Source organism: Taudactylus pleione, unplaced genomic scaffold, assembly GCF_031769625.1.
Source record: "Taudactylus pleione unplaced genomic scaffold, aTauple2 ptg000186l, whole genome shotgun sequence".
NCBI lineage: Eukaryota > Metazoa > Chordata > Amphibia > Anura > Myobatrachidae > Taudactylus > Taudactylus pleione.
The window spans coordinates 6,715,136-6,736,046 of record NW_028284588.1 but is presented as its reverse complement, the minus strand read 5'-3'; the positions used below and the strand labels follow the sequence as shown (position 1 = coordinate 6,736,046).

The window sequence follows — 20,911 nt, the reverse complement described above, 5'->3', positions numbered from 1 at the left end:
GACCCTGCTGTACTGTGAGCTGCCAAAATATTACACATGGAATGCTTCTCCCAAAGTTTTTATGCGCGGAAAATAGGGAGCCACTGTAGATGGTCATCCAGGTACCAGAGCAACAGAAGTGCTTGGCCGTGTTTACACTGTACATACAACAAATTTTGAAGGCTTCTACCTCCGAAGTTTGCTTTACACCATTACAGGTCCTCCTTCCTTCGAAGACCTTAGGACTGCTGATGGGGAAGTTTGTCACACTTTTCGTGAGGCCTGCCTAAGGAGAGGTTTGTTGGAGGATGATGTCTAAACAAACATTCCTAAAATCCCGGGCAACGCCGGGTACTCCAGCTAGTGTGTATGTGTGTGAGATTTTTTATATATATATATATATATATATATATATATATATATATATATATTCAATTTTACACATTCTTCTACAGCGCTGATTCCATGACCAAACTGCTGTACTATAATGTACAGAATCACAGCTTCTGTCAATCATCGGGCGGTGATACAGAAAATGCTTTGGAAATCTGACGCATGTGCGGTGTAGTTTAGGAAAAGTGACACCTGGTGGACAAAAAGTTGTATTACACGATTACGGTGTGGCGCGAGATGCTTGGCATGCTACATGGCTGTATGGAGCAACAAACTAGCTGGGCATATCTGTATGCCACACTCTGTGGCAGATCCGAGCAGAGGCTGGCTTGCGCGCTCAGAGCATAGTTTTGACTACAGAGCTAGAGAATCCTTTGGACCTCAGGAGGGATGTCTCAAGAGCCACGCCGCCAAAGACAGACGACCCAGGTCCGGGTAAAGGCAAGGACCCTGAGACAACAGGTCCGGTCGTTGAGGCAGCAGGAATGCAGCGTCGATGTAGAGACTCCGAAGATCTGAGTACCAATGACGTCTGGGCCAAGCTGGCGTCACCAGCAGAACAGTGCCTCAGCCTTGTTTGAACTTCCAAAGAACTCAAGGAAGAAGGGAGACCGGAGGGATTAGGTACACAAACTGGAAGGTCCACTTCACTGATAATGTATCTACAAGGGTTGCATCGGCATCTCTTGTTCTGGACCTGTACATAGGCAGTTTGTGATTGTGTCGGGAGGCCATGAGATCCACCTCTGGGAGGCCACATCTGCTCACTAGGAGTTGAAAAATCCTCTTGGTGAAGAGACCAATCCCCGGGTTGCATGTCATGAAGGCTGAGGAAGTCTGCTTCCCAATTGAGAACTCCCCCAATGAACACCGCAGAGATGGCCCGGAGGTGACCCTCGGCCAATGTCAGAATGCGGGACACTGCTGTCATTGCTGCCCACTCAGAGTGCCTCCTTGATGGTTGATGTAAGCCATTGTCGGACTGTACCTGTACAGGTTTTCCGTGAAGTATGTTCTGGGCCAGTATGAGGGCCCTGTAGACAGCTCGAAGTTCCAATATGTTGATTGGCAAGGTTGATTCGACCGATGTCCAATTGCCCTGAAAGGAGTGTGGACCGGTCACTGCGCCCCAACTGCGGAGTCTGGCATCCGCTGTTAGGAGTACCCAGTCCGGGATCCAAAAGGGGCGACCCTTGGTTAGAGGAGACACCAAGAGAGGGACTCACCGAAGAGAGTACCATCATCTGAGCTTTGGTCCGATGGGGTAACCCGTTCCACCTGGAGAGGATCAGCCTCTGCACAAGGCCTGGAGTGGAACTGAGCATACTCCACCATGTCGAAGGTGGACACCATGGATCGCAGAACCTGCATTGCTGAGTGGATCAACACCCGGTGACCGTGGAGACATCTGCACACTCGTAGTTGAAGTGTGGAGATCTTTTCTGATGTCAGAAAGATTCTCTTATCCTGAGAATCCAGCAGGGCTCCCAGATGAATCAATCTTTCTCTTGAGGGATTCAGAGGGGACTTTTTCCAGTTGATTAACCATGCATTCTTGGGAAGGAAAGCAATGTTTAGCTGCAGATGGCGGTGAAGCACTTCTGGGGATCCTAAGAGCAGGAAGTCGTCCACATATGGTAGCAGTCGGACACCCCGACCACGCAGGTGGGCCGCCATGATAGCCATAATGTTGGTAAACACCCATGGAGCTGTGGATAGTCCAAAGGGCAGAGCCTGAAATTGGAAGTGTTGCTGTAGTATAGCAAACCAGAGATATCGCTGATGTGAGGGCGCTATAGGTACGCGTCCTGAATATCCCGAGATACCATAAAGTCCCCAGGCTCCATAGCCAGGATTATAGAGTGTAGGGTTTCCATCCTGAACTTGGGTACCCTGAGGGATTTGAGGTTGAGGAAAGAGTAGAATAATAACCAGTCCCCCGCTGAGATCTGTAGGGCCTTGTTCGGGTCTGAAGGAGGGTCTGTGTAGAAACAGTGGTGGGGAGGTCATCGAAGAAATGAGAGGGCATACCTGTGAGACACCACTTCTCTTACCAAAGCATCAGTGGTGGTTTGATACCAGCATTGGACAAACTGAAGAAGTCGGCCTCCCATTCTGGGATCCCCCAGAGGATGGCCCGTCCTGTCAGGCTGAGGGCTTATCCGCAGGTTTTGAAGTAGAGCGTCTGGTGGTCCAGGCCTGCTTGGTCTTGGGCTTGGCAGCCCTAGTGGAAGCTGACTGCCTAGGAAAGGACTGACCTTTAGGCTTTCCATGAGGACGAAAGGACTTAAAAGATGTAGTCCGAGGCTTTGTAGCAGTAGTTGCTGAAGGCAGAAATGCAGTTTTTGATACCGCCAACGTAGGTACAATCTTGTCAAGGTCTGGGCCAAACAAGATCTTCCCAATCTAGGGTAACACTGCTAGGCCTTTCTTGGAATCCGCATCTGCCTTCCATGGGCATAGCCACAAGGTACGGTGGGCAGACACGGCCGCGGCCGAGACTCTGGTTAGGAGATTGGCATCCAACGTCGCTCCTCCAATATAGGAAGCTGCATCTCGTATGTGAGCGATGAAAGACATCTGATCCATAGAAGCATCTGAGGGAGAGTCTTCAAGTGAGTCAGCCCAGCTCTCTATAGCTTTAGCCCTCCCCATACAATAGCCATGGTCAGACGGGCAACAGCTCCTAAGAGAGATTATATCAATTTAAGACAAGATTCCACCTTTCTATCCGTAGGATCCTTCAAAGAGGTTTCTGTAGGGATAGGCAACGTGGCGCTTTTAATTAAACTCGTAACATGTGAATCTATCGCAGGGGGAGTCTCCCATTTGGAACAATGAGCCGCAGAAAATGGATAACAGGAGGTCAGACATTTTTGGGGCTGAAACCTCTTACCAGGCGTCTGCCAGGCTGCAGCCATGTGTTCAAATAGTTAATCCGATAGAGGGCTGGCTCGTCATCTTCTATAAGTAATGCTAGGCATACACTATAGAATTATCTGTCCAATCTGGCTGGTTGGAATAAAAATCTGGTAGTGTATGGGAGCAAATGACAATTGAACATTTGTTCACAAACCCTGGAAAACACAAAAATGGGCGTTCAACCAAATTGGTTAAATAAAACAAATGTAACCAATTTGGATAATCGTTTTTGTCTGTTTTCCAGTGTTTAAAACCATATAATCGATTGTCATTTGCTCCTATACATTACCAGATTTTCATTCCAACCAGCCAGATTGGACAGATAATTCTATAGTGTATGCCCAGCACCAAGGCAGGAATATTAATTTTAGACTGACTCATCCTCCCCCAGAGTGGAGTCAGTGTTAGAGAGATCAGCATCTTTTGCCTCCTCAGAAGACTCTTCAGAATATGAGAGCTGCGTTGACTATGATGATAACACAGGACGCTTAGAAGGCTTATGGGTAGGGGATTCTGACCTTGCAACATAGTTTGAAAGGAGGTAGCCACCAGACTCTGTACTAAGCTGAAGAGTAGGTCAACCCATGGAGGGGGCATAGGAGGTACCTGTATCCCCCATAGGGGGAATTACAGCTGGTACCGCTAGGCCGTCCGCAATAGTAGCCACCACCTGAGAAAAGGAAGCCCAGGGGGGCTCTTGGGCAGGAGCTGGGGGATCTGATGGGCCTGGTGGAGTATAACACATAACCCACCTTGTATCAAATCCTCCTCACTTAAGTCTGCAGCACATAATTTGCATGATAGCAGTATGGGAGCAGATGCTTGCTTGCTACTCTTGCCTTTGCTAGACATAGCTGTAGAGTAGTATAGCACACAATATGGCACTGGGTTTAATGCAACCACTTCGTATGTAGGATACAAGTAGGAATGCAATATACTGATCCTGTCTTACGCTTGGGCAAGCTGCAGGAGCACACAGCACAAAAATGGCACAGTGCAGTAACCAACTGTATGTGACAGCCGTCATAAATACATATGTTGTAGAGATGTGAGGCACTGGAAAAACCATGAATACACCTGGATGTTAGGGCAAAGTAAGAAAAAAAGGGAAAGATATAAACGGACAGTACAGAGAAATAAACAGGCAGTGCTAGCATAAGTCACAGACAAATGCAGAAATACCAGATTCCAGATACAGATTCTGTGGTCAGTGACTCAACATCTGGCTGGCTATAGCGCTACATAACCTGACTCCAGGGAGAGGTATGTAGGGGGACCGGACCCCATGTTTCCCTGAGAGAGCTGTGGCTGAGCCTTGAGAAAATGGCTGCCGATGACCTCTGAGGGGGCGTGGTCGGAGGAGGAGAGCAGTTCAGGGAAGAGACTTCAGAGTTAAGCTCCCTGAGCTGAGAGGCCGCTTTAATGGGGAAAGCTTCCCATGCTGATTTGTAACCACCAGTACGCTAGAATCCCACTCCATATGTACCCTGGTGGTCTAGTGGATCATTTTGGACAAAGCCTGTGTTCACTCTGTCCCCTGAGACCGGAGGTATGACTGCCAATCCACGTGTCACCACAAGTGATGACATGTCTTACCTGTCCCCTTGCGTCCGGGCTGCAGTCTGGGTCCGTCCGCAAGGCCCACAGGATGCCCATCGATATCCCCAGCCGAATCTGGCATTGTGGCGCCCGGAGGGGTGACGGAGCGGCAGCGCAGACGTCCTGTGGACAGTCTGCTGCTGCACGCTCTGCAGGAAAATAGAATATAAACAAATCATAAAATAAAAGCTATTTGGGCTGCTTAAGCAGCCCACTGCATAATGGTGACCGACTCCAGCTGGGCACCGACGAAACTGAGGTACCTCTGGCTCGGGGGCGGGTTATAGGGGGATGGACCGATGCATCCTAGGAGATGAAAGGTTTAACTGTGTGGTGACCGGTCCTCAACCACCACCTTACACCCCAAGGTCTCCCTGTGGAGCCCTATGGACCCTGAAGAAGAAATATTTATGATTTTTGCATGCAGGGTAAATACTGGCTGCTTCTGCTTGTAGCCCACAAATGCTGGGCAGCTTTATTTTTACACCACAATTTAGATATCAGTTTGAACACACCCCTTCCAAATATAAGAGGTCAATCCAATTAGGTGCAAATTGCGAGTAGCGAGTGTGTTTCAGGAAACTCGACGACTGCACGCACCCGAAAATTATCCAATCCAATTCAAAGTGCTTATTAGTGGTACTTGCAGCGGAGGTTTGCAAAATGATTGCCAAATGTGATGAAAGATGTGCATGAAAAGTGGAGACCCTCCTGGGTCCCCCAAAATTTATAATTTCGTTAGCAGGACCGTATAGAAGGCTGTTTGTGGGCATTAGGAGAGTACTGAAGGTTTTTAAATGGTGAAAAATGGCTAATTTGTGCTTTACAAAAAAAATTTAAAAATTATAAACTTTTTTCGTTTAATCTTAAACTAATTAAATATGCAAAAAATAGGAAAAGAAGATTATGGGGTACTTTGAGGGCACTTTTCCAATTTAAAAAAATACTGCAATTAAATTTGGGGTGCCCAAGCCAACGAAAAAGTTAATTTTGGGGTAATTTGAGGCCATTTTTTCTCCCCTAAAACATTACATGTAATTATTGGACTAATTAAGCTAATTGGAAGCTTCCAATTGCCTAATTAGTCATAAGGGGGGGTGAGGTGTCCAAGGGGTTCAGCACGGTGTCCTGACATTTTAACCTTAAAATAAATATTTTCTATTTCCATCTCTCACCCTCAGGGAGGTGCAAATGGAAAAATGCGAATTCACTGACTGATTCAGTGCGAGTCGCTAAATGTATTGCAAAATGAATTCGCTGAGCGAATTCGAAGAGAAAACAGCAACTCGCACCTAATTGGATTGACCCCTAAACATATAACATGTCTACAATTATCATTACGTAGTCATTGCAACACAAGATTTTATCATGTGTCATTTAAATGGGATGTAGTGTATATCTGGACGACATGCTGGCCGTCGATATCCCGCCTCGGGGCAAAACGCAGGCGCCGCTAGCCCCCTTACGATCAGGATACCCGACAGAATCCCGATTCATAGTCAGGCAAGTATTAGCCGCGGAGGAGAGGCTAGGTTTAGCCACCCCCGAGGGGGATTTAGGGTTAGGCACCCCCCTGGGAGGGTTAGGTTTAGGGTGCAGGAAGAGGGGGGGGGTTATGTTTAGGCACCTACCGGGGGGACTTAGGGATATGCACCAACCCCGGAGTTTTATGGTTAGGCACCACCAAGGGAGAGTTAGCCTAGTTAACAGCCAGCATCGGGATTCTGAAGAGTCGAACTTCCAGGGTCGGGATTTGAACCGGCTGTTCTTCAGCCGCCGGGATTTCAATCCCATTCCATTTAAATACCCTTGTACATTAAAATGTATTTGTAGGCCATTAGAAGGAACTGTTTAGTTCCTTATATAATCATCCTGTAATGGTCATGGAATGTTACTACATGCGCACCTTATTATTACAATGTATTCAATAAAAGTGCACAGATTTGTGTCATTTCATTTTATTAAATCTCTGAGTGAATAAATCACTGTTACTATTAAGAATTAAAATGGACCTTGGGATCGATGGGACACCCCCAAAAGGATTGCCAAATGTTGTTTAACTATTAGCACATTTCACTTCTCTCATTTTAGATATGAAGGAACAAGAAAAGACTGTGGGAGTTAGATTTCTCTTTCTGCAGATTGAGTTATCGTACAAGTATATTGTACTGGGCATATACAGTTTCACATCAGTCTGCCATACACTCAGTCCTGCCCCTTGCTCCATCCCCCGGCCACATATTTACACCTCCTCGGCTCCCAGTGTGCATTTGTTTTGGAGACGTAACAGACCATAGGATATTATATAGATAACACCACTGCAAAAATTCTGCATTAACATGCTCCTCAGTGATAGCCCCCAATTGCCAGCTGTCACACTTATCTTTATGCAGGATTTAAAAAATTACATATTAGGTTCTTATTTCAACCAAGTATGAGATTCATCTTTAATATCTAACATTCTTTTTCAATTTTTTACAGGATATAGAATTGTAAAGGGTGTTTTACCCAACACGATACACATTTTGCACATGAACTGACAAGTAAATCTAGTGAAGAATATAAAAGTTTAACTTCTTTGAGATGGAAATGTGTTTAGGTATAATGCCGGGCAATAACACAGAATTTCTTACATTACTAATGTATCTACATAAGTAATAGGTAACACAGTTGCTTGAAGTAAATACATATACTCATTGGATTAGGAAGAGCAAACATTTAAAAAAAGAAATTGTAAATGACTTACATGTGGAAGAAGATGTAAAAATGCATCACCACTTAAAGTGCCAACTGCCAGCGCCACCAGGAAACTTAGCAAAAATTTGAAGAAGACCCTGTTCATCAGAGGAACTAAGATGATGCCCAGCAATGATAGCACGCTTATGATAGTGATGGCTATAAAGCCACCAATCCACTCTGTCAAAAATGGTAAAAATAAATAGGTTATTCATTGATAGTTTATATTAAGATTTCAAAAAGAATATCATGGGTATTCAGTGTAATTATCATAATGGTGTATGTTTGAGATCCCAGTGCTCACGTGGCAGCGCAATGATGGGTGCTGACTTGCCAGGAGGTATTTCACTAATGGAAACAGTCGCAGACAGTATAGGATGCCCTGCTATTTGAGTGTAGGCAAATATGTATATCATTTTAACAGCGTATGTAGTTGTTTAAGAAATTGTTCTTTATCTCTGCCAAAATATGCTTACACTTTGGTGGCTTGCAGAGAAAGAAAACAATTCACACATACAGATGCGTCCTCGTGCACCAACCCTTTTTGTGCCATATATGTGCCAGATGCCTGGTGCGACTTAGACAGCACCAATTCCTGTCCTAATTCTCTAATAGTGTTCTAAGTAGTCAATGGTGTACCGAGGAAATAGTGACATATGAAAAACTTCTAAGCCCATCCGTATATAACTAATAGAATAAAAATTGTCTCATACGTTTTGTAATGGATAACTATCACTTTTATTTAAAATATCATATAGGAATGGGTGAAAATAGATATACAGTACGAATGTGAGTGGATAACAACTTGATTTAAATGTAAAAAATATAAGAAATATGGTAGGTGACTGTTACTCAATGTATTAGCAATAAATGAATGTATAAAAAATATGAGGTAGTTCATGTATTGGCACTATTAAACGGTTTAGTATTACAACTAGGACTCTCTAATACAGGTATACAAAAGACATACTTGTACACACATCCACAAAAACAAAAAACAGACAGCAAAAGCAATGCTTATACGTTGGAACTATTCCACTTTGCCTTAAGTTTTTAGAGTGTAGTTCAGGTGCACTCAACGGGGATATACTGAAGAAGCAAATTACTCCCCGCTGGTACTGTGCTAAAAAGGTTCGGTAAAGAGACCCGCTTATGTTGCACACACTTGTGTATTAACAAATTTGTGCTCTTGTAGGATATGGCAGCCGATGGGTATACGTGCCGTGTATATGAAGGGATCGGAGATTAGTTACCGTAGTCTTGGCGTCCCTCAGTGTGGTCTTTCACTGGAAACAGCTACAGCACATACCCGACCGCGCCGTCCTGCTAACCGTCGGGCCTGATGAACGCTTACGCAATTGCAACTGTGATTTCACACGGCTTGCAGTTGCAAAACTATGCTAATGTCTCCAAAGCTTTCACAAGCATAGGGACGCCCCACTGTTGCCTTCTAATATCCGTCCGACGTCACACACAAACGTAAACATTGGTAGCAATGATGCATATCGGGCAGCCATTCAGCATATGCAGCAAGTCTGACCTACACAGCATCTCTCCTGATACACAGAGCTCTCATGCTGCGAAGGAGATCGCAATAGCTCATTTATGCACGTCCATGAAACAGTTTTTAAACGGTCAGACATGCCTGCATTTGCTAGCCATCCCCCGTTACATCCACCAGAAGCTGACTACCTGTCACTCACTTTGCAATTGAATCCTCTGTGCTTGTGTAGTCGCAAAACAATTGCTGCACATGCACAGTGCGGCTAACATACATGTGCAATGGCAAACAAGCGCTCGATCTTCATAAATATCAGCATTGCATACATCTCTAAATTAGGCCCCAAGTACTGCATTTAGGAATAGTATTTTTTGTCGCAAAGGAATTAGTATAAAGTAACAGATTAAACATAATCACGTGTATAGTCACTCCACCTTTTACTCTTTCACCTATATTATGTACTCGTTCATGAAGTTTGCACCTTAATGTGCTAATAGTGTACTAAGGCCCTGATTCAGACCCGCTCGCAAGCGGGTTGATGGCCGAGCAGTGTGCGCGAGCCCCGGAGAGAGCGAGAAATCACACGCTCCGGCGCTCGCATCCAAAAGGGACGGCTGTCGATGTTGAACGACAGCTCGCCCAGTTTGGTAGACGGTTCGGGGGGAGGTAGGTTGGAGGGTGGGGGGGGGGGGGGTGGCTGGCCAAACGGAGGCGTTCCCGAAGGAATGCCTGCCGTTTGGGGGCGGCCCCACTGGCACGAGTGATGTCAGTGGTGAGCTCTCGGCTCACCCTACCACAAGGGTCTCGTCACAAGCCCCAATGGTCGCGACCACCACCTGGCCGCTCGCTAAAGCTGTGGGTGGTCACCCACAGCTGAGCGAGCAGGTCTGAATCAGGGCCTAAATGCGCTAATGTGTACTAAGGGCCTGATTCAGAGCCGAACGCTCTGACCAGAGCGCTCGCTCTGAATCAGTGCCCTCCTACCTTAAAATGGAGCGGCCTCCTGGCCGCTCGCATAGCTGTGGGTGACCACCCACAGCATATGCGAGCGGACAAAAACATGGTGGCGATGGTCAAGACCATCGCCACCATCGGGCTTGCGACGAGACCCTGCGGTACGGTCTCGTTGCCGCAAGCCCTGGAGTGATTGTGGCTCTATCAGAGCCAAAATCACTCCCACTGACATCACTAGTGATGTCAGTGGGGCCGGACTCAGACGGTAGGCGTTCCCATGGGAACGCCTCCGTCTGGCAACCACGCCCCCGGCGCGCCCACTAAAGAGGGCGTGCTGTCACTCACCATCGACAGCACGCCCCCTTTAGTGCGAGACCCATAACGGCTTGGCCGTCGTTATTCGGGTCTCGCACACGACGGAGATCCCTCCGTCGTGCGCATGCGCATTGGGGGAACATCGACCCGCTTGCGAGCGTCCTGTGCTCGCAAGCGGGTCTGAATGACCCCCTAAGGGCCCGAGTCACTATCGAACGCAACGGCAATAGCAATTACGCATGCAGTTCAACTGTGATAGTATGCTAATCCATTGTGATCGATAAGCAGTCACAGCACTACATAAGGACGCCCACCTTACCTTAACCTTACACACATCCGTAATGTTTAGCCAAACTGCGAAAACATCGAGTAACATCGCAGCCTCATGCACACTTGCACAAGCTCTAACCTTGCTCAGGAATTTCTAACTTCATTACCTCAGGCTGCGTAGGGCATCGCAGTGGCTAATTCATGCACGCCCCTGCAACATCGTTCAAACACACTGGCACGCCTGCGTTTCCCCTACCTCTCCCCCGTCACCTCCCACAAACGGCACTCCCCGTCAATCACTCTGCATAGTCACTACGATCGCTGTCCCGATCGCAGTGTCTGGTTTTCGGACACACACTGCGATGCACACGCAGAAAGCAACAATCACCTGATTGCGTGCGTAATAGCAATTGCGATCCAAGCTCAATCAGGCCCTAAATGCGCTAATAGTGCACTAAATTGCTAATAGTGTACCAAGTATTTAGGATTAGTTTTAAGGGTTTTTTGTCGCAGATTGAGAATATTTTTTAGATTACGTGAAGGAGTACAGATATGTCCTCATACACTATTGCTGCAGTTGCGCACAACAGCCCCTCTTGACATGGCAGGTCCCATGCAACTCTGCTAGTCTCCGGCCTTAACTGTGTGGAGTTTGTATATTCTTCCTGTGCTTGCGTGGGTTTCCTGCAGGTACTCCAGTTTCCTCCCACACTCCAATAATATACTGGTACTGTAGCTTAATTGGCTCCTGACAAAACAAATTAACCCTAGTGTGTGTATAAGAATGTCATAGGCAATATATAGATTGTAAACTCCACTAAGGCATGGACTGGTGTGAATGGCCAAACCCACCCCCCCTCCCCACTCCCAGGCCGGACTCTGAGCAGGTGAGAGCCGGGAGCGGAGCACAGCAACCACAGGAAGTTCGGGTCACACACCCCCAGGCCCACAACAGTGGACTTGGAGCAGGTGAGAGCCAGGAGCGGAGCACTGCAGGGCGACCACAGGAGGACCAGGTCACACACCCCTGGGCCCACAACAGCAGCAGTGCCATTCCAATCCCTGCGCTGAGAAAATAGTTGAAAAGACCTAAGGTAGGAAGCTCAGTACACCTGGCTGCACAGCACTCCTCTTTCTGCTTCAGTCACACAGTACTCCTCTCTCACTAATTCACCTAGCCCCCCTCCTTGCCCCCCAGTACAGCACCAGCTGCTTTCTACCCTTGCTCCCTTCCTACCCCTAGCCACCTCCTGCCCCAGCTGCTATCTACCTTTGCCCACTCAATACCCCCAGTACTGCATGCCCCTAACCCTCTCCTTGGCCCCCAGTACAGCGCCTACTTTCTACCCTTACCCCCTCCCAACCCCCAGCACTGTCCCAACTGCTCCCTTCCCTCACCCCCCATAATATGTGATGGGGCCCAGAAAATGTGGAGTAGGAGCCCAATATTTATATTAAGTGAGGGGTCCCTGGGACCCACAATTTTTTCTCGCACAGCACAATCACTGAATAGTCTCATCACATTGCAAAGAAGATGCATTTGTGCACATGGCATACTGAGGCAAGATGTATTAGGACTAGGGATGTGCAGGCTCGGTTTTACTCGGTTCTTATCACCACTTTACCGCAAATTCGGATTTATTATATTGGCTATCCAAAACACATGATAGGCGATAGCCAATAAAATGCCGTTTAAAGATCAGAGTAAAACCGAACCCGCTCACCCCTAATTAGGACACATCTGTATGTAATATTTTAAGAAAACATTGCATAGCACAGAAAAGCTACAAAGCTTATGTTGACACATCTAAACTTCTAAACAGCCATATTTCATTTACATTCACCTTGGTAACAGTTATTTCCTAACATTGAAAAAGCAAATGTAAATGTTATAGCAGAATTCAGCAGACCTGCCACTGCACTGACAAATCCAAACACTTACCCAATAATAGAGTACCATCTACCTAGAAGGCTCTGCGCTAGATTTATAAAAATTTAAAAAAGACTAGTCGCATAATTGTCAAAATAACAAATACTTACCGATTTTCATTGAATATACACCCTGGCTACTTTCTGCCATTGATTCTTCATGAACATCAATCACGCAAGACTTCCTGTCAATCTGATTAATAATTGCCGGACATATGTACCCAAACTCATCTGCACCAAGATGCATCTGCATGTCTATGCCATGCCACGTCAGGAGTCTTGAGGCATTTAAACACTGGAATTGAATGACAAATGATACATCTCCATTACAAACAATTAAGTCTGTTGACATGGAAATTAAACATCAACTTTATACATAGCTTCTGGAGATTTTGGCAGATCAATGAATACATAATATAAACCCAATAAAGTCTCAGTTATCCATTAGAATTCTCAATATTGGTTAGTACTCATTCAAGCCTGTGATAAAGACAATCCCTGAATCTCACTTGTAACAGATTTGTACAACAGACTAAAGTGATTAGTTGAGAATGAGTGGGGAGACCGCTCCCTCTGGTGCGATAGTTTAACAAAAGCAATATACCAAATAACCTTGTTTCTTAAAAAAAAAAAAAAAAAAGTATAAATGTACTATCTGTTTGCTTATATTTACATCCTTCCTCCGTAATGGATGTGACATCAACCTCAGATAACCCAAATTCAGGGGATAGGGCCATGAAAATTAAGACATACATGGACCAACAAGTTTAGGCACAGCTATATTATTTATAGATAGATCTTTCAATCTATTTAGATTGCTGATAAAAAATTATGTCTTCATTATGGTCCACAAACAAATGCGTACTAAGGCCCGTATTCAATAAGAAGCAAAAAGCCGAGATCCGCCAAAAAATATCGCCATTTGCGATTTTTCGCCAAGCGGAAATTTATCTCCGTATTCAATTCCATCCGCTTTTCGCGTACACAGAAAGTCAATGCAATGTAGTAGGCGAAAAAGATTCACCTCTGAATAGCAGGAAAAAGGAAGTGCATTTTTTTTATTTTGGGGTGCTAAGGTGGGGAAACCACTCAGAACAGCCCCCCAAAGGATAACTGCATCAAAAAATCCCTTAAAAAAAAAAAGGGAGGAACACCCCAAAAAAGAACTTTGAATTTGGGGGTGAAAAAGCACAAAGTGGGGGGACAAGTTCACAAACTAGAGAAATAAGGTTCTGGGGGTGCTCTAAGAAGGGGTCATATGTTTTTGGGGTTGCAGGTGCTTTTAAGAGGGTGGAATTTCGCATTTTTTAAAATGACACTTTACAGACATTAAAACATGCTAGCACCCATTTTCAGGTACCCCAAATTTGACAGGATTACTTATTTTATCCAAATAACAATGCTTTATGCCATTCTTCACCACTTGTACAAAGACGCGAATTAGTGGCAATTATGCGAATTTAAGTACCCCAAATAGTTTCATTAAGGCTAATCCGGCACTACTACATTGTTCCCCAATGTTTCTGCATCTTTTTGGGGGGTTCAGGCTGATTTCCCCGATTCCGACACCACTTTTCACATTTCTGACTTCGCGTGTCGCCGTTTTCATGTCCTTTGGAATTGAATAGGGAGAATAGCGGGTACACACACGATAAGTTTCCACGGCTAAAATACGCAATGTAGGCGAAAAGACCGGCAGGCGAAACTTTATCGCGTACGTGAAACTAATTGAATACGGGCTTAAGTCTTATTTAACAAAAAAAACTTCAGCTCACTTTAACTCCTCCCTCTATGTCAGCCCGAAGCGCTAATCAATTTTATGGAGCAAAAGCTATTAGTGACCGGGAGCACAGCCACGATGCTTATTCTGCAGGGCACTTGAGACTACTTACTGCTCAGGTAGTAGTCGGGATAATGGAAGCTGTAAGGATGCAGTGTAATCGTTAAGTTTGGACCGTGGCCTCCTTAATTTGGTGAGCCAGTGGCTGGTGGGTGTGTTCACCTACAGTACACATTCCAACCCCTCAGCTGGCGTCTTTGTCAAAGTGTATGTATATACAAATGTGGGCAGCTGCACAGCAAATCTATTTGGCATAGAGAACCCGAATAGCTAGCAGTATGTCACTGCTATAGCCCTGCACTCGGACTGCCCAACATCTGCCATTCACAAAGATTTTTTAGAATATGTATTTAATGTCTGTATATTCAATACTTATATTATCTTATGTTATCACCTAGTTAACATATTTGGGGGCCCATTTATTAATGATTGCTTTTGCAATGCGATCAGGGCATGTCAGTACCGCCCATGATCGCATTGCAAAATGCGATCATAACGGCCGGATGTCTTAACTGGCACATTTTATTTATTTATTTTTATTTATTACCAGTTATTTATATAGCGCACACATATTCCGCAGACGGGTTCCGAAAGGAGCCTGTTCCTGCGATGTGGCCGGAGCGCACTCGGGGCTGCTGCGCATGCCCAGCACCGCGGACTCCATATGAGCGGCGCCCATTGCCGGCGGAGGGATCCGGGAGATCCCTCCGCCGGCTGATATGCGGTAAGTACCCATAGGCTACAGTGATAAATCCGTTGGATACTTAATATTTGAGGTGAACCCCCAAAAACGTGTGTTTTGGGGGGATTTTCCCACAAATATTCAATGATAAATGGGCCCCTTGGTGTTCCAATTGATACATTATGTGAAATCACTTGTATATATACTGTTTTTGATTATTGCTGCACTTGCATGTCCTTGATAGACTTCTCCATGGGAAATTGAATAAACAACTTTCTGGAGAGCATATATTGCAATTCATCCTTTGCAGGACACCTACTGGAAACTACAGAGCTTCCCATTTGGTGCTCATACTGCAAGTGGTGAGCTATAATTTCTGAAATATATACAGTATAAAGATATAAAAGAGAGAGCAAGTCCCCTGTTCTATAAATGCAACATAGGACCTGCCAACCACCAAACCTAGTAGATACACCCAGCAGCCATAACATTAAAACCACTGACAGATGAAGTGACTAACATTGATGATCTTGTTACAATGACACCTGTACAAGGGTGGGATATATTAGGCAGCAAGTGAACACTCAATTCTTGAAGTTAATGTGTTGGAAGTGGGAAAACTGGGCAAGCGTAAGGATCTGAGTGACTTTGACAAGTGCCAAATTGTGATGGCTAGACATCTGGGTCAGGGCATCTCCAAAATGACTTGTCTTCAGTGGGATTCCCGGTATGCAGTGGTTAGTACCTACCAAAAGTTGTCCATGGAAGGACAACAGGTGAACTGGCGGCAGGGTCATGGGCATTCAAGGCTCACTGATGCTCGTAGGGAGTGAAGGCTAGCCTGTCTGGTCTGATATCACTGAAGAGCTACTGTAGCACAAATTGTTAACAAAAAATAAGTTAATGCTGGCTATGATAGAAAGGTGTCAGAACACACAGAGCATCGCAGCCTTCTGTGTAGCCACAGACTGGCTGACCCCACCTCCGAAAGCGCCTACAATGGGCACATGAGCATCAGAACTGGACCATGGAGCAAAAGGAAAAAGGAGTTCTGGTCTGATTAATGTTTTCTTTTACATCATGCGGGTGGCCTGGGTGCGTGTGTATCGTTTACCTGGGGAACAGATGTCACCGGGATGCACTATGGGAAGAAGGCAAGCTGGCAGAGGCAGTGTGATGCTCTGGGCAATGTTCTGATGGGAAATCTTGGCAAACTGGCAATCATGTGGATGTTACCTTGACACATAAAACAACCTACCTAAACATTGTTGCAGACCAAGTTCATGGCTACCGCATTCCCTGATGGCAGTGGCCTCTTTCAGCAAGATAAAGCACCCTGCCACACTGCAAAAATTGTTCAGGAATGGTTTGAAGAACACGACAGAGTTCAAGGCCTCCAAATTCCCCAGATCTCAAGCCGATCAAGCATTTGTAGGATGTGCCATGGAGGCCCCACCTCGCTATTTACAGGACTTAAAAGTATCAGCTGCTAATGTCTTGGTGCCAGATACTACAGGCCATCTTCAGAGGTTTTGTGGAGTCCATGTCTCGACGGGTCAGAGCAGTTTTGGCGACACGAGGGGAACCTACACAATATCATGCAGGTGGTTTTATTGTTATGGCTGATGGGTGTATGTAAAAAAAAAAAAAAAATCCAAACAACGTTTCTAATTTAATGTAACAATTATTGATGATGCCGTAAGAAACTACTTATTGAAGTGTATTATCACAAGTATTCATCTTGCAGTATGGCACACTAGTCGCCATAGCAGGATTTAAAAGGGACATCTATTACACAGCATAAAGCATACAATAGCAGTCCTCACCTCACTTCAGTAAAACTATTTAAATGCTGGGAGTTTTTAATCTTGCAGCGTTTGCATTTGCAATTAATCTGCAGCATTTCAATCATTAATCTACGACAAAAAAAAGCAAATTGTGCAAGACAAGTGTATGTGGAAACTCAACTATAAAAGCATCTCATTGAACTTTCAGTGAATAGCATAGCTGCCTGAGAGCACTAGGGTCATGAGTTTGATTCCAGTCCAGGGTCCTTTCTGTGCTAAATTTGTGTTTCATCCATATGCGGTTATTATTATTTTGGACTGTTGCAGGAACTAGAGTCTAGTTCCTGCAACAGTCCAGAATAAATTCTGGAAGGTTAATTGGCTGCTGACTAAAATCTACCTTAATGTGCGTGTGTTACAGAATTTTTATACGGAAGAGGGCAAAAGTCGGAACAATGTAGAGTGTATTGAAAAAGCCGGAAATCCATAGTAAATGTATTAGGTAAAGCCGGAAATCCATAGTAAATGTATTGGAAAAAGCCGGAAATCCATAGTAAATGCATTGAAAAAGACGGCAATCCATAGTAAATGTATTGGATAAAGCCGGAAATCCATAGTAAATGTTTTGGAAAAGCCGGAAATCATATTAGGTTACGTTTTGCATGTGCAAACTTTTTGCACCCTTCGCTTGAATGTGTCACTTTTTGCCACTATTGCATATGCGGGTTTTCGGGCAATCCTATTACAAAAAACACGATGCAGCATTTACTTAAAAAAAAAAATGTAAAAAAACTGTGCCTGAAAATTGGGAAATGTGCCTGTAACCCCTAAAAAAAAAAAAAAAAAAAAGGTAAACTAACATTGTGTAATAGTTTCGTTTTTAAATTGTGTGAAATGGCTGTTATTGATTCATTTTTCTTTAACAGTGGAAACATAATGGAAAGCAAGTTTTTGGGCAAAATAAATGCTGCATTTAAATTAGGGGTACATAAAACTGGGTGCAAGTATATATTTTGTCATTTTAGGGTACACAAAGTTAAAAATACACCCACTGCAGCCATCTGCAAACCCAAAAACACTTTTCCCATCCAAACAGACCTCAAAATACCTACCACACTACGTTAAAACCCATTTTCTAACACTTTTTACATTTTGACCACCAAAATGACGTGTCATTATTATGGGGAATTAAGTTATTAAAAAATTATTTTTGCTTAATTAATCATTAGGGGGGGGCCAAAGGGTTCTGACCCAAGTCCCAACATTTTTAGCACAAAATAGAGGTTTTGTACATTTTTGGGTGAACACTATTTTCCGCATTTAGCTGTGCAAAATTCGCATGAGCGAAAAGCCGCAGCTAATAGGATAGTACAATATCCATTTTTGGTGAAAAGTTTGTACAAGTGTAAACTTTTCGCCAAACCGCAGCTTTTCACGGCTATTTGGATATGGCCCTTAATATGATTTCCGGATTTATTCAATACACTTTACATGGTTTCTGGCTTTTTCAATACATTTACTATGGTTTCCGGCTTTTTCAATGCATTTAATAAGATTTCCTCTCTAATGGGGCAGGGAAGGTGATAAATAATTAGGGATGTAGTTATGGCCGCCGGTCTCAATTCCGACAGCGTAATCCCGGCAAGGGATTTAACATAGGCATTGAAATACCAACGCCTATGTTAATCCCGACGCCGGACCGATCGTCCTCTCTGCCGGCTAAGTATACACTTAGCCCGGAGATGGGGGGGTTAGGGTTAGGCTAGGGGAAGGGGGTGTTAGGGTTAGGCACCCCCCGAGAGGGTTAGGTTTGTGGTGGGGGGAGGTTAGGTTTAGGCACCCATGGGGGGAGGTTAGGGTTATGCACTAGGTGGTGGGGGGGGGGGGGTGGGAGGGGTTAGGGGTAGCATACTTACCAAGCTTCAGGATCCTCACCTGTCACTGCTCTTCAGCCACTCTTCAATCCAATTCCGAATAATATTCTTTGTACAGCTCTGTGTACTTGGTGGTGCTATATAAACAAACACTTCATAAGGAGTTTCTAACTTAATTTCAATGTAATTACATTGAAGCAGAGAAATGGGTGAGCATATAAAATTATTATCCTACAATGAAAGTTAGGCCAATGTGGTCAAATGCAGAACTAGCTACTCTATGAGGGCAGCTAAATGTTCTCAAACTTCTGTCTTTGGGACATGCACACTTTAAAATGGCCAGGTCTAATGGAGCATACACATGGTCAGATTTTTCTTCATATCTGAACGATAACGATTTAAAAAATCGTTCAATTGTTCATATCTGAAGGAAAACCTGACATATCTGTCAGATCTATCAGATGAACGATGCGCGTTCCCGATGGCCAGATAACGATATCTGATGTCAGATTTGTCAGATGAACGATTTGAATGATTTTACCAAAGATTTGAACGATTTTTGACTGCATTATAATGAATGGAATCATCCGAGTCTGACTGCAAACACATCAGATGTCAGATATCGTTATCTGACCATCGGGAATGCGCATCGTTCATCGTCCAGGCATGTCAGATATTCCTTCAGATATGAACGATTGAACGATTTTTTAAATCGTAATCGTTCAGATCTGAAGAAAAATCTGACCGTGTGTATGCACCATTAGACTTGGACGATTCCATTCATTTTAATGCAGTCAAAAATCATTCAAATCATTCATCTGACAAATCTGACCGTGCAGTCAAAAATCGTTCATAGTTCAAATCGTTCATCTGACCGTGTGTATGCTCCATAACCCACATGGCCTCTTTCTTTGTTTCCATCTACACATGTGTAATAGTATGTACAGTGTGTACGGCGGGCTGTACTGACAGAAGTGCATTCACATACATCAGACGTGTCACACGCCTGGCTTCCGCTACACAGGTCTCATCTTCCTCACCTGCACCCCATCTTCAGGGATACTGCTAGCCGCTCTGGCCGGGTTCCCATCGGGCCTGGGATTGGCCGGCTTCTCGGGAGACGTCACATGCCGCCTTCTCCTGCTGCTCTCCTCCTCACAAGTGCTGCTGTGGCCGTGCTGCGGGCTGCCGGGCGAGCGGTGATGATGGTGATTGGGCTGCGGGGAGTGATGGTGGTGATGATTATGATGATGCTGGTGGTCGTGGTGAGTGTGCCGGGAGGCGTTAAGCCTCAGCCGCTCTAACCCGAGGCTGCGGAGCAGCTGCCGGAAGCCGGATACACTCAGGCTCTGGTTATTCTCCCCGTAGCGCTGGAACAGGAGCAGCAGGTTGTGACGCTGCGTCCGTGCTGCCAGGACCGGATCTATCGCAGGAGGGACCGGACTGACGGAGAACACTTGGCCGTTGCTCGGACTGAACCCCTCGCTACCCTGCGGCGGCAGCGTGACGGTGATGGCGGCCTCGGTGCCGGCGCTCGGGCGGCAGAGAACGGCGGTCACCAGTACGGCGAGCAGCGGCCGCATCCTGCACCGTGTGCAGCAGACCCCTTTCATCATCATCCTCTTCATCCCAGGCGGCGGCGGCGGCAGCACACACACGGTGCCCCGCCCCGAGACACTGTGACATCGGCTGTACCCGGCCTGCTGTCACCGGATAGGGGCGGGGCCACGTTACTGGTCACACCCTCAGTAGCCGCGCCTGCCGGGCTCCTCTGTCTCATTGTATCTGTACTACTGTGTACGGTACTCGCACGGTCACACCCACACAGGATCTCCTCAGTACTCGTGCACCTATGGGAGGAAACTCTCATGTTGTGTGATTGACGTGTAGTTTCTTGGCAGGTGCTGTGTGACCTGGACCTGTGCCATTTACTCCCCGCAGGCTGTCACATTGTGAAACCTCTATTTATATTATTATTACGACGGACACATAACTAACTACTGTAGCTGTGAAATAAGCTTACCATTAAATACACTCCGTGTATGCAGCATTCATGTATTTTTCTGCTGCTTTATGGGGGAGATGTATCAAACCGTAGAAAGAATTAATGTGGAGAATCAACCAATCAGC

General features: G+C 45.3%; 1 protein-coding gene across 1 annotated transcript in view; it reads right to left on the bottom strand.

Annotated features, from left to right (window-relative positions):
* SLC39A6 (solute carrier family 39 member 6) overlaps nt 1-20,578 on the bottom strand; it is a 54,965-nt gene extending 34,387 nt beyond the window's left edge. The window contains exons 1-3 of the mRNA XM_088476294.1: nt 19,822-20,578; nt 12,710-12,893; nt 7,640-7,809 (exon numbers count right to left, since the gene is read on the bottom strand). Coding sequence (XP_088332420.1) covers nt 7,640-7,809; nt 12,710-12,893; nt 19,822-20,409 — 942 coding nt within the window. The 5' untranslated portion in view covers nt 20,410-20,578. The remainder of the gene's footprint in view (nt 1-7,639; nt 7,810-12,709; nt 12,894-19,821) is intronic.
* Nucleotides 20,579-20,911: the final 333 nt, after the last annotated feature.